A 13,176-nucleotide genomic window follows, 5' to 3' on the forward strand; every position below is an offset into this window, starting at 1 on the left:
GCGGTACCAGAGTTTCGTCACCGCTAGCACGCGCCAGCATGGGTATGACAGTGGCTTGCTCCCACAGTCCGGTCACAAGGTCGGGCTGACGGTAGCGCCGACTGTGCAGCATCGTTAGACTCTGTTCTCGATAAGGTTAGGGATTAACATCGGTACCAACGTACATCGGCGCTGGGGTGCAGTAACCTTAGCATATGGTGGCCTCACAGCGTTGCTGTATTGCGATTGTTGTAGACACCCAGGAACGATCGTGAGACTGACGCTGCGACGTGGGAAGACATTTCCATTTCATTGACACAGGGACGATGTTGGTGTCGTAAGGGGAAATGAAGGATACATAGCCGATTGTGGCGTCGTTGAAAGAAGACAAAGCGTCATCACGTGCCGTCACCTTAGTCTTCTTCGAGGACACTAAGAGCCACCGTCTCTACACCAACACCGCAAACTTCGCGCGGAGCTGAGCCCACATGGCAGAGAGGGATCAACAGAAGCATTCGGCAGAGGAGCCGTATCAAGGTTAAGCTTTAGCCTCAAGTCGCTCTCCCGTCGCTATTTTTGCACGGGCGTCCACTGAGACCACCTGCCGTCAGCCCCATCGACTCTACAGGGTTACAGTTTACTACTAGCCCTGTGGCTTCATTGTACCCTTGCTCCAGAGTCAGTCAGCTAAAATCGACGACAAGATGCAAGCCTCGTGCACTGGCGTGACTGACCGGCGTTCTATCTCCAATTTCCAAGGCGCCTCTGCACTTTTTGCGGTCAAGCCGAGCAGCTGCCAACCGCCGATAGTTTGAGCTATTGAGTTGGCGTACGCGATGTCCTCCGGAGTCCGGAGAACCTCGTGTCTACGAGCTTGATGAACACAAGAGTTAAGTATACTGTCTACATCCGCCTTATTGAGATCATCACACCACTCAACTCGCAGAGTCTCTTGATCAACAGTCATCTTCCCTCTTCCAATCCTCGGTCGATCTCTCCAACCAACCATCAAGATGCGTTACGCTATTGCTGCCTCCGCTATCTGCGGTCTCGTCGCCGCTGCTCCTCAGATGATCAACATTGAGGCTGCTCTGGCTGTTCCCACCCCTACCATTCTTGGCCCCAAGGTCGAGGAGACCAAGGCGGCTCCCGTCTCCTACAACCCCACTGTTGCCGCTTCCGCCGTCGCTGCCGTCGTCAAGGAGGAGGGTGTTGTTGGGAAGCGCGATGTGAGCAGCTGCGGTGCTCCTCTGCCCGGCGGTGGTGCAACTGTCCCCGGTGACGGCAGCACCAACGCTTACCTTGCCACCGACAGTGTCCTGAGGTCGACTGCCCGCGGTGCTGCCACTCCCTCTGACTACGAGCAGTCCTTCGTCGACATGACTGGCAGCTCCCAGCAGATCGGTTACCTCACCTACAAGAACCTTGACTCTTACGACCCCTCGGCCTGTGCCTCCTTCTGCGACTCCGAGAAGTACTGCCAGGGTTTTAACATCTTCTACGAGCGTGACCCCAAGTTCGAGCCCAAGGACGGCTGTGCCAACCCTGAGCCTGTCACCAACATCAAGTGCTCCATCTACGGTTACAATGTTGCCAGCAAGGCTGCTACCAATGAGGGCCAGTGGCGCGGTCCCCAGGATGCCAACGGCGATACTTTCCACGTCGTCATCACTGGTTCCAACGGTTACTCTAAGATCAGCAAGGCTCTTCCCTCTGTTCCGGACTTCAAGGCTGGCACCAGCCTTCCCGCTGCCATCAACGCTCCTCTCGACGACGGCTACGACACATACAGCGGCATGAAGCTGTTCAACGACAACCCTTACGACCCTGCTCTCTGCGCCGCTGCTTGCGAGGCTCAGACCGAGTACGACGTCAACCACCCCGCTCAGGACGGCAGCTACAAGACTTGCAACTTCTTCACTTCTTACGTCCTTACCAAGAACGATGTTCCTCTTGGTACCTACTGCTCTTTCTACACTCGTACCTGGGACTCTAGCTACGCTGTCAACACTGGCTACTGGTACGGAGACGACAAGTACTCCGTTCGCGACGCTGCTTCCTACGAGATCACCAACTTCCTTGCTCCCAAGAAGCCTACCCAACAGTAGATGGTACCACCTCGATAAAGGCACGACGTGCTCACGTCTTCCAAGATGTTTACGAAAATTTATGGGCGCCTTCATTCCTTTCAGTACAAAGACTTTAGCAGATTACACTTTTCCTCTTTGACCATAATCGTCATCAATATAGTACATGAAAACTACACCTTCCTGCCCGCTTTGAGTGACATGTTCCTTCTCCTCCGATCTCCTTCCCCTACGCAAGTTCGACCTATACTGGTTATTCCAAAACGCAGATATTAACACTCGATATCGACCCTCCTTACCATAACCCAAAAACCAGGGCCGCTAACAGTTCCGAGAACGGAAATCGGCAGCGTCAAAAGTACCTCGCCGCGTGTACTTGCATGCTTCCAAAAATTCCTGTGTAAGTCATGTGGACCGCGCACTAGTACAATATCGGTGATCGTCAAAATGTGCTGACCCCCCGACCCATGGGTCAACATCAACTGCCAACCATGCAAGGAAGAACACAAGCACTCTGACTGGTCAGAACACCTGATCGAGGATGCTATATACTCCGCTAGATACCCGGTACCAGAGACTCCAAGACCCTGATTCACTCCTTCACAGCCACTCACGGATGCCATGGATCAGTGTTGACACCACAGACGTCATCAGCCTCATCATCTAGATTGCCAACCTAGGGCTTAAGTATGCCTCTCCCACACTGGTCTTGTTATTTACCCTTCATCAGCCGGTCAGGATCAAGCCTTTTACGGGTACCTGCGTGAAGGTTTGCAAGCGTGTCAAAGGACAGGGGGTCAGCACATTTCGACGATCATTATAGCGCGTCAATAGTCCTGTATGACAGATTAGGGTTAAACGAGCGCCCGGTCAACGCATCACTCAACACTCATCTCCCATCACGAAGCGAACGTCAAACTTAAATGTACATCAAATTGCATATGCACGGCGGGAGCTAGGAAACGGGAGATTGATTGATATCGATTTGTGGGATGGGTGAGTGTGCCATTGTGGATTCAAGAGGTGCGCGATCATAACAAACACTCTTGATTTTGCATTCCTATGCACCTTTGTACAAGCGGCAGAGGGACTTCCATGTGCGACGAATTCCACGGATTTGTAAATTGTTTGTCTACCAGAATCACCTTCAACTAAGGCATGAAACTAACGTCCCCATATTCCGTCGAGCCTATTCCTACCTTCGAATCTGCGCACTCACGCAGCCATGTTCGGGATCAAGGTGTAGACATATTCATATACCCTTAAGCCGTCTTGGCCTTGTTCACGCAAATTGACTACCTTGGCGACATGAAGAACGAGAACAAAAATGCCCATGCGCTATGTGCGTCCGTCCCTGCTGTCTTGAAAACAGGACCAAGAAAACCTATGCTTCTCTCTGAACCATCCCTGATCTGTTCCACTCCAAAACCACAACGAAACAACCTCATGTCCGGTGACAAGGCTTTCCCCCCAAGATCACCCGACTGTAACACACGGGTCAAAACTCATCTTCCATAAATCATAACGTCAGTGAGGTCAACATTATTTCGTGACCTGGTCAGGTCGATTGCGGCCTGACCATTCATCCCTATTGTTCAACCAGAACACTGTCGAATATTCCAAACATGATGTACTTCAGTGCTCTGTGTAAGGGAAGTTCTTCTCTATTGTTACGCTCTCAAATCTGATATAGTCAAAAGTGGCACTCGGTCACAGCCATGTTTCGCCTCGGACTTGACGCTCCCAAAACAAACCGATTCCTATCCTTCTCCAATGCCAAATCGATTCAGTTCAATCACGTGATGGCAAACCACCATGTTTTCTTTCGAACACTGTTCAAACATGCTCTGAGTTTTCTGCCTCCTCTACAGCTGCGCCATCCCTCACGAAGTTTCAAGCCCAGGTTCCTTATCTTGACTCTCTTCTGTTGTGCTTTCTACGAACAATTACCACGAACGATTCTATAATTGGGTCGTCACTGAAGCCATTCAAAGCTCTCAGAGTCCAGTTTTATGGTGTCTGTGAGGCAGGGACGAATTCACTAGATCTCAAAGGCAAGATTTCCAGAATTATGTGCAAGCCGCTGCGCTGCTTTGCAGCTGTATATTTCTATTGAGCTCGACACTATCCCGATTCTTGACTCTATCACCTGAGCATCTGTGCATCACGAAAGATCAAAAGACATTGTACCACTCGTTCATGTCCTCTCGTCTTTTGTCGTCTGCTAGAAAATAGGAGAACGTTGCCCGATGTCCCTTCTGCTTTGCCCGAACTCAGTATGGCAGAGTTCGTCATGAAAGCTTGTTGCATAAAGTCATTGCTTTTGATCTTTTTTAATCCGGGTCCTCAAAGACGACGTCGACATGAAACATGTCTTTCTTAAGTCTGGAGACGTCTCTGTACCGGAAGATCTTCGACTTCGTGTTCCACACGTTATAACTTTTAATGGTTCTTAAAAGAGCTTCTTTCCTATCCTGCTGGCTTTACCCTGGAAGCCTCAAGATCGCCCTGAGAGTTCCAAAGACACAAAAGAGAGAGTTTTGTGTGTTTGTTTCTTCCTTTCCAAATCTGCCTTCACCAAACCTATGTCCTTGCCGAACACTGGTGAAAACTATGATTAGACAAGTCCATGTTCCTCAGCGGCTTCTTCTGGAGGTTGTACGAATGTCCCTGCGTGTCAGTGAATTGTAGCTGATGCACAGTGACACTCTTCACTCTATCTCTGCTCACATTCCATAGATTATGTGTCAAAACCCCAAGTGCACCAATTCAAAATTGCATGTCGCTCGCGGTGTAAGTGACCCAAGATTCTATGTGGTTTCTTTCTCCACCAACAATGTACCTGCGATCCATCGAGAGTTTAGTGATCTGTTCCCTTGTTAAGGACACTTACTCTTTGAAAAATATTACATTACATCCTATGCCCCACTGTGGCTGTTCACAAATGCGCCAATATACATTGAATTGAGAATCATCGGGTAGACATCTGCGTAACATGATTGAAAAGCGCCTCAAGCCCTCCCTTCATGACAACTGACGTCTCAAAGGCAGCCTTTGCGCTGATCTTCGCTGTCGGTTTATATGCATCGCGTGTCCAAACACTCTTCGCGGCCTCGGCCCTAAGATCTTTCTTGCAGCCTGCAAGTATCTTTGACACATTCTCGAAAGAATCAACTGAACTGATGTCGAAGCACAGCAGTATCACGGGAGGAGCTCCACGGTACGGCCGGCGCATACGGTCGCAGATGAACTTCATTCCAAAACCGCCCTGGATGACTAACTCGGTCCTGTCCACGACTTTCTTGAACACTCTAATCGTGGGTTCTTTCGTAAAATTGGCATAACACCAAGCTCTCGACAGCCAAGTCTTACCGCACTGTGTGTTACCTAGCACAAAGATTTGGCGCTGGGAAGCTTGAAGCGCGCTTCGACTACTGTTGTGACGGTTCATGGGGTAAGGACGTCCCATGTACCACTTTTTGGTGTAGTGGTTCCTATTCCCCTTGACAAGCACTTTCCACACTCATCTGTATCATATATACGTTATGTAAACATACCCTCCTGATGGCCATATAAAAGACCATCACGACAGACAGGACAGCAACACATCTTTGGATTATGCAGAGCAACCTCTCTTCATCACTCTCACAGTGAAAACTGTATACTAGCGAACTTAGTAGAAGCGGGACGCCGATCTCAGCTTTGTGCTTGAACTTGCCCATGGACAAGTCTCTTCTCAAAAAAGCCCTATGCAAATTCGACAAGGCAGTCAGATCTTGATTGGGCAGTTTCGCCCCACGGAATCCGTCAGGTCTGATCGCACGATACGTGTAAGTGCTCGTCGGCGCTGGCAGTTCGTAGGCCGTTTGAGCTTCCTGAACAGCGTGGTCTGGAGACTTGTCCAGACACTTGTTTACATGGAGAGGAACGTTTTCATCTGTAAAGTCGGACAGAACTTCGCTACATACCGATCAGGTGGGTGTCGATGCTAGTGCGTTCTCGGGTATGATGGCCGCTCGCTTCACAGAAGATGACTTGGTCATGGAAGATGGAAGCAGTGTAAATCTCAGAGACTTCTTTTTCGTTAGATTCGGGTCATCGCTCTTACTTCTGCGATCCTGTAAGGAGAAAGTCTTTGACAGTGAAATCGGGAGATGCGAAAATCCCCGAGACGACGGACTAACCGGGTCCAGGTGGAGTGATCTGGTTTGTACACCGAGTTTTCGATAACATCAGAAGTGACATTGGGTCGAGCAGTAGACTTCCTGGGTCGAGGCTCAAAAGCAAAGGAGTCTGCCGGACGTTGCGAATTGAAATCCATCTGTCGAGACCGCGTAAGCATTCGATCATCCCCCGCGGTCTATATTGTGGGCCTTGTAACAGTTGACGCGGCACGATGATGTGACGAGGACTTCGGGTCCAGACTCGTTTGAGGAGTTAAGCAAAATATTTCAGGGCTAGCCTCTGCACCCCTATCATGCAAGGCCATTGCTGAACTTCTGTGCCATGGAAGGTAAGAGTCCGATGCAGCACGTCGTATAGGAGCATCGTAGACAGCGCTACTGGGCGCAAGTCTCGCAAATGGCATATCGTCTATCGTAGGGGAGACCATGATCTCTGGTACAGTGCTGGCCAAGGTGGCAGGACCATCTTCCGGAGTATAAGGTGGTGGATCCATCTTAGCCTCAGAAGATGTCAAGTAAGTTTCTTTATCCGAGCTAAGGTGAAACATTCCTGAATTCGAGTGATTGTCCGTTGCGTTACTCGTAGAAGCCGTCCCTCGAGGCCTTGCTAAAAGCGACACAAGTGACATATATGCCTTGACAGTACCAGCATACCTTACCTCTTCCCTGGTGCTGCAGCCGGTCACCTTAGCTATCTCTTCTTTGCGGTCTTCGTCAATGGTCGCAATGCAATTATAACCCTCACGGCCGCGACCGATCATGAATAACGGTTTTCGGCCGAAGCCTTTCTGACATAGGGCAATCAGAAGCTTGATATATGAAGATGCGTCTTCCTTGTCCGAATCTTTGTCAGGGTCTTTGGCGTCTATCATAACGCCATAACGTCTTGATACGTGCTTTGCTGTGTGTTCTGGGCTCTTAGAAAGCTTCGAGCTATCCGCGGTGTGTCGCGAGACCTGTATAGGCATAGGTGGGCTCGAGGAAGGCTGAAGATCTTGCAGACGTGAACTCCATGCTGTGCAAACATGGAGACAATGATGGACGGTTACGCGGCGACTCTAGAGCTGGCGTAAACTCTTCGGATGGAGGTTTGCTCTCTTCATCCGGCAACGTTGGTGTCGTAGGGTCAGATGTGGCCGGCTTGAGCGGTGCGACTCCGATTGGTGACGGCAGAACTTTTGTGTCCTTGCTGTAGCTTGTCATGATCGGAGTTTGGTGACCTTGAATTTGCGGTCCAAGTTCTAATAAGAGCTGAGATGATTCGCGCGGATCTGACAAACTCGACTGTGTTGGTGAGCGGTGCTTTTGAGCTTTGCCCTTTTCAGCGTCTCATCTGGTCGCGTTCGGTGTTGGCTTTGAGTATGGGGCGTCGATTGGAGGGCTCTCTAACGGCTCATCCGTGGTAAGTCCAAGCCCAAGCACCGTATATTGGTCTCTCATATTTGCCTGGCGGCTACCCAACAAGGCGGTATACGCTTCCTCATCCTCAAGGTTCCTTTGCTCGCTACAAATCAGTATGAGGAGAGTCAAGCTCTTCTCGTAACCATCAAAACCTTGCTCTCGCAGTTTATTGCAGCCCCGCAGTGACTGTCGACCGTGCAGGTGGGCCTTGGCATAATCTTTCGTCTTCATCAACACTTCGGACAGCTTGTAAGTGTCCCACAAGAAATGCTAGCTTTTCTTTCCCGTTTGGTGTTCCGTGATCGCTAGCTTCTCCTTCATAGTTGATTTCGCCTGGCTCTATGAGCCTTGGAGACAATAAGTCTCTGTGAGTAGTTCCAGTAGCTCAGCTTTAGATACGACAGTGACTGACGTGGTTTGAGAGGAGGCTAGCAAGTTGTAGCTCGAAGTGGTGAGAAATTTGGCCAGACAGTTTCGAAGGTGTCGCTCCGCCCAACAACATCCCAACTCACGACAGTGTACTTTGAAAGGGTCGACAGGCTGCCATTCCCGAAGTTGAGAGATAGCTTGATTAGGCTGCAGAGCGTAGTGGACTTGCAGGACTTTTTGAATGACATCTTCGTGGGAAGTGGGGGTGGCTGTTCTTTTGAAGGGGAACGATTTGACACTTTTAAGTGGAACGGAGTGGTAGGAAGCTGAGAGGAGCATGAGACAGGCGCTCGACCGTTGTAGTGCTAGTCGCCTGAGTATAGTGACGACGAGTAAACACAAGAGAAGACTCATGAACCGTGGTTCAACTCCCAATCCAGCCTGACAGCGGCAGACGCAATCAATACACTTGGAGTCTCAGATCCTTCTGAGCAGTTTTCTGGAATGTTATGAAACACCTTCAGGTGCTTAACCGAAGAATTGCTTCAAGTAGATGAACGCCTCTTACCACTCAGACAGAGACACTGTTTGATAAGCCTGAGGAGTGTCCGTGCCTGATTTCACGTACCGTGCCTGCATTTCAGATGCTTCAGCTGTGCCTACAGCCGGCTGGTGCCCGGTTGGTGAGGCAGCTAACCACCGGGTGAATTTGATTTTGGTGATAGTTGAAGGAGTAAGTCGCGTTGCGGGACGGGACCAGAGGTGTTGAGACGGCTTGATCGGGTGCCGGCTTAGGAGAATGACGTTTCCAAGGGGACTGTTGAAGACTGAAGGAACGAGATGTGGAAGGCCGAATGTCGTGCATTGGTGTTCTCGTGATTGAGACAAGGTCTGTCCAGTTCGTCGGGACGGTGAGTTGCGCTGCATTCGTTTTGGGTCTTCAGCGATGCATTCCAGTAGTTCAACTTACCATCGTCTCTTCTTGATAGTGTTTATGGTCGTTACTATATCGCACCTCTAGTATGCCGACCTCCGTCACCGTTGCCGCTCTCACAATGTTGCTTGCGCCCCGTTTCACCCACTTCGAAACCGATAGTGCGACAGAAACCCGAAACGGGCAGTGCATGAACGATAGAACTTTCCCAATATTACCCTGCACACCTCAAACTGATGCATTTGTGCCACGATACTCCTCGTCGACACATATACAAGTACGTGTTCCTGTGGTGTGTGCGGTCTTGCCGTTGCGATACTCACCGACTTCACAATCCCGACACACGGACCGACACGTACACTGTTCTTTTGAACCCGACGATCGTTACAAGTTGAGAGCAAGGCAAGATGAGAATTACGATCTCGATGGCGATGCTGGTGGGTTCTGTGGCTGTTGCACTGGCAAGCCCTATTGCAAGCCCAGGGCCGCCGAAGCCGAAAGATGATAATGAAGACGTGGGGATGAATGTTGCCAAAGTTGGGAGATGTCCGGTACGCACAACAGTCTTCTCATATAAAACTGCAGTGACTGACAATCTCATAGACTGACTGCTGGAACGAGGCCGCTGCAAAGGCGGGCTGTGATCCCAATACGAGCGACGATTGCTTATGCGGTCCATTCTTCAATGCCGTGACTTACTGCACAGCGCAGACATGTAATGCGGGTGACAATCTGGGTATGTTTCCGTATCCCCCCCCCCCCCGGCAAGCTGAGGATATGCTGACGTGTGGTTGTTTAGCTGCGTTGAATTTCCTGTCGCCTGCATGCTAGCAGACCCGCCATATCTCCGACTTCGAAGCCGCGAAGTCGGAGGGATCCATCGGAGAGGCGCATGAGGACGTTCGATGGAAGTATAGATACCCAGAGCACATTAATGAATCGCCTTATCATACACGAATGTATTTGCGTTCTACTGTTATTGAGCCGGCACCCTACTGGAAAGCTTCGCTTGCGCACATTGTTAGTGGTGTTGAGTATCGGAGGTGCTTAGGTACATCGGCCGCGGCTGGTCAGATGTGGCCAGATGCCGTAGCTCAGAGACCGGATACGAAGGTGAGGCTTGCCGGTGGACTCGGTGTTCGTCGGGAGAACAGCTCGGGAAGATCTTGACTGCACTAGTACAGCTGTGGCAGTGATCTGTGAACCTGGGGTCTCCGCAAACCCAGAGTAGCAGCCGCAGATCGTTATGCAGCACAAAATAAGCTTCAAAGACCGACAGTAGTTGTGAGACGTGATAGAGTTGTCGGATGAAGCAGTTGCCGGTCTTGTATTGACTGCGGTCGTTGGTTGTGCAAGTTGAGCATTGATGACAAGGTCAGCACCTCCTGCACGACGGCCTTCGAATTGAGCTCTTAAGCGCCTGGATCTCCCTTTGTGACGGCTGTGATCTCTGTGTGCGCGCCAGTGCGGTGGGCCTCATCTCCAAACACGCAAGTGACGCGAGGCAAGTGCAGCGATCACCACTGTGCCAATAAAGAGATGTCGACTTTGGTTGATGATAGGTGTCACGATCAGCCTTGCTCAAACTGTTGAAGAGGCTAGTACGCTGTTCATTGCGCGTACTGCATCCGCGGATCATCGTCACACTGGGGGCGTGGGGTAATACTGGAGCAAAGGGAGCACAACTTCCAGTAGCCAAGACATCGCGATGCGATCAGCACGAAGGTGGGATTACTGATGGCTCGTGTAAGCTGGAGCTGATGTTGGTACCGGGCAGATGGTGCGAAATGGCCGGACGGAGTGTGCATGGTGTTGATTCATCTGAAGACATAAAGTAGCCGGCTTGGATTTGAGTCTGTCGCTGACTTGCTGCTGACTTGTTGATGCTGAATCGTTATTGTCTGATGCGTCATGGACGTTTTGGACTCCTCTCACCGAGGATTTAAGTTCTGGCGTACAATGTCGTACCTGTTTCATCACAGGTCGCCCTTGAGTGGCTTGGCGATTTCTCTAGCATCTCGAACCTCGTGGCGTGACATACAAGCTCACGGAATGACATCAAGTACGTTGTTGGGGGCAGGGAAACGTTGAGGGAGTCATTCGCGCTGTCTCAAGGACTGATGTCATGCCGTTGTCGCCGAACATCGATAGCTGCTTCTTTCGCCTCATCGGACCTTTGAACACGTTTGACGGCTATGATGCGGGGCCCCAGAGAGGCTTGACCGATGACACCGGCATTGATTGAGGCTGAAAGATCTGTTCGAGCGCATAACGCGTTACTTTCGGGTGCACGGCATGCGTCGGCACGATGCATCGCAAAGCGATCTGTGAGTACCGCGGTGATTACTGCGGAGTCGCAATGACGATGCACTCTGGTCGTGTCAGGAGATGTGTTGGGCGAAGAGCTTGCAGAACTTTCTCTGCAGCGGGGTTTCGTTGAATCAACGGATCGTGACTACCGGAAGCTGCGCAAAATGCGCTCCAGTGAGAGCACATGTGTCGCGTTTGGAAAATAGGCCTGTGGTCCCAGCTGGAGGATGAAACTGTGTGCAGTCTTCGCGACAGCTAGCTCGATGCGAGCGAGTGGCCTCGAGCACGATAAGGAGGGGTCGTGATAGAGGCGCAGTGTTTGGCTTTGGTACCTGCAGCTCGGCCTGCAAGAGGACAGCAGCGTGGCGCCACCAACGTAGCAGGCGTCTCCACCTTAGCACCGCCGCGCTGCCCGAGATTCTCCGAACACGTGCAAAGGGCAGAAGATGTCGTTTGCGGGCGAGTGAATTTTTTTGCTATGACAGTGTCAGCGTGTCAGCGACAGCTGCCCCGAACAATCTCCAAACTTCTGCCATGCTAGCCACAAAGCGGGGCGGGCTATCGACGGGCTAGGAGCGCTGTCAAGAATTTCTAGAAGAGATGATAATAATAGCGGACCCTCGCTCACAATCTATCCCAATGCACCGAGAATCCTACCACACAGTGTTGACATGCACTCGAGCGTGAAACAGAAAGTCTGTAGGTTTGATGCTGGACACTCATCGTCGTCATACGTCTTGGGCCAGAGCTCAGGGGACACCTGGCAGTGCCCTGGAGATCACTCTGTGAAGGCCAAGCTGACAGGGGTCGCCCCACCAAGATATCGAGAATGGAATGAGCGAATGGGGCTCCGCAAGGGCCGATATGAAGAGAGATAGAGAGAGTACGGACATCGCCCGTTGGTTGCTGAGGGCTGCGGCGATGCAGGCTGCGGCCTGCAATTTGCGTGCTGTGTGAAGATTGGACGATTGTCCGCAATGGTGCTGTGCTGCGCTCTTTCACCGACTTGTGCTTCGTTCGAGTGCAACGCGAATACTGCGGGCCGAGGTGGGTAGGTGCATTGGCTGGGTAGAATGAGTTCCTGGCGAGCAGTTGTGATATGATGATGGTCTCCTGATATTGCCTTTGCTGGCAATGAAGTGCGTGTTGCTGCTCCAAAGAATGCATTCGTTGGTGCCTTTGCTTTTTCGATGCTCACAATACCCCAGATCATCCCCCACGAAACATGGAGTCCTCCACCAGGCTCAGCGGCAGTGCAACACATCCAGAGGCACCTGGATACCATCAGCTCTGTGTGGAGAGCCCATAATTGGTCATCTGGCACAACCAATAATTGAGAGGTGTGATGTCCTGTCAAACCGCGGAGTGAGATCGCCAGCATCACCCACGACCCAGTGGATTTGGACGGTCCACTTGGAGGAGGTCTCTGGCACCGTGGTCGGAGTGAGGAGTCTCGCCTTCTATCGTGGATGGGTACGTGGTCCTGGGGCTGAGGTCCCTCTCTTGAGCTTGCTTGTTGGTTAGTTTCTCCATTCAGCAGTCATGATTAGCCTTCCTGTGGTACAGTGGCAGTTGCTCTGGTCTCACGCCCTGCCTGATCGATATAATGCACAACAAAAGGCCAGGCGCAAGGGCGACGAATACCGCAAGAAGTGCATGAAGCAACCAGGCACCGTGATCGTGATGTCCCAGAATAGCGTCAACTCCAGGCAGGTGTGACGTCTCGATGAATGGCTGCTCTTATCTCTCCAGTCCAGTGCAGCGGGGCTCCTCATATTCTCCAGACACTGCCTCCCCCATTCTTCTCCGATTCTTTCTTTAGTCCTGTCATCCGGCGTGATCACATCACCTCTGCATTGCACAGTTACACGCACAACTGCCGCCCGCTCACGTACGCTGCTTCGCTGGCTCT

The 13,176-nt window shown here is 51.3% G+C and overlaps 5 protein-coding genes across 5 annotated transcripts; 2 read left to right on the forward strand and 3 right to left on the reverse strand.

The window, feature by feature from the left end:
* Nucleotides 1–992: 992 nt before the first annotated feature.
* Nucleotides 993–2,087, forward strand: BU25DRAFT_343742 (uncharacterized protein; the record flags this gene model as incomplete). The annotated part of the gene is made up of 1 exon (XM_033702972.1): nt 993–2,087. One exon carries the CDS (start codon nt 993–995, stop codon nt 2,085–2,087), a length of 1,095 nt encoding a protein of 364 aa, XP_033560674.1.
* A 3,950-nt stretch (nt 2,088–6,037) lies between these two features.
* On the reverse strand, nt 6,038–7,453 carry BU25DRAFT_459603 (uncharacterized protein; the record flags this gene model as incomplete). Its single annotated transcript, XM_033710291.1, has 3 exons — nt 6,038–6,139; nt 6,910–7,244; nt 7,300–7,453. 3 exons carry the CDS (start codon nt 7,451–7,453, stop codon nt 6,038–6,040), a joined length of 591 nt encoding a protein of 196 aa, XP_033560675.1.
* Nucleotides 7,454–7,990: 537 nt separating this feature from the next.
* Nucleotides 7,991–9,146, reverse strand: BU25DRAFT_422635 (uncharacterized protein; the record flags this gene model as incomplete). Its single annotated transcript, XM_033708160.1, has 4 exons — nt 7,991–8,385; nt 8,589–8,617; nt 8,649–8,941; nt 8,991–9,146. 4 exons carry the CDS (start codon nt 9,144–9,146, stop codon nt 7,991–7,993), a joined length of 873 nt encoding a protein of 290 aa, XP_033560676.1.
* A 233-nt stretch (nt 9,147–9,379) lies between these two features.
* BU25DRAFT_422636 (uncharacterized protein) lies at nt 9,380–10,124 on the forward strand (the record flags this gene model as incomplete). Its single annotated transcript, XM_033708161.1, has 3 exons — nt 9,380–9,505; nt 9,558–9,690; nt 9,814–10,124. 3 exons carry the CDS (start codon nt 9,380–9,382, stop codon nt 10,122–10,124), a joined length of 570 nt encoding a protein of 189 aa, XP_033560677.1.
* Nucleotides 10,125–11,717: 1,593 nt separating this feature from the next.
* BU25DRAFT_100347 (uncharacterized protein) lies at nt 11,718–12,820 on the reverse strand. Its single transcript, XM_033700245.1, has one exon. The coding sequence runs from the start codon at nt 12,643–12,645 to the stop codon at nt 12,043–12,045; it is 603 nt and encodes a 200-aa protein (XP_033560678.1). The 5' UTR covers nt 12,646–12,820; the 3' UTR covers nt 11,718–12,042.
* Between the last annotated feature and the right edge of the window lie 356 nt (nt 12,821–13,176).

The sequence above is a fragment of the Macroventuria anomochaeta genome, assembly GCF_010093625.1.
Source record: "Macroventuria anomochaeta strain CBS 525.71 unplaced genomic scaffold BU25scaffold_21, whole genome shotgun sequence".
Taxonomy (NCBI): domain Eukaryota; kingdom Fungi; phylum Ascomycota; class Dothideomycetes; order Pleosporales; family Didymellaceae; genus Macroventuria; species Macroventuria anomochaeta.

Bases quoted from the DNA above. Each gene is read 5' to 3' on its own strand.
- BU25DRAFT_100347 (XM_033700245.1), bottom strand. From the start codon at position 12,645: ATGCTGGCGATCTCACTCCGCGGTTTGACAGGACATCACACCTCTCAA.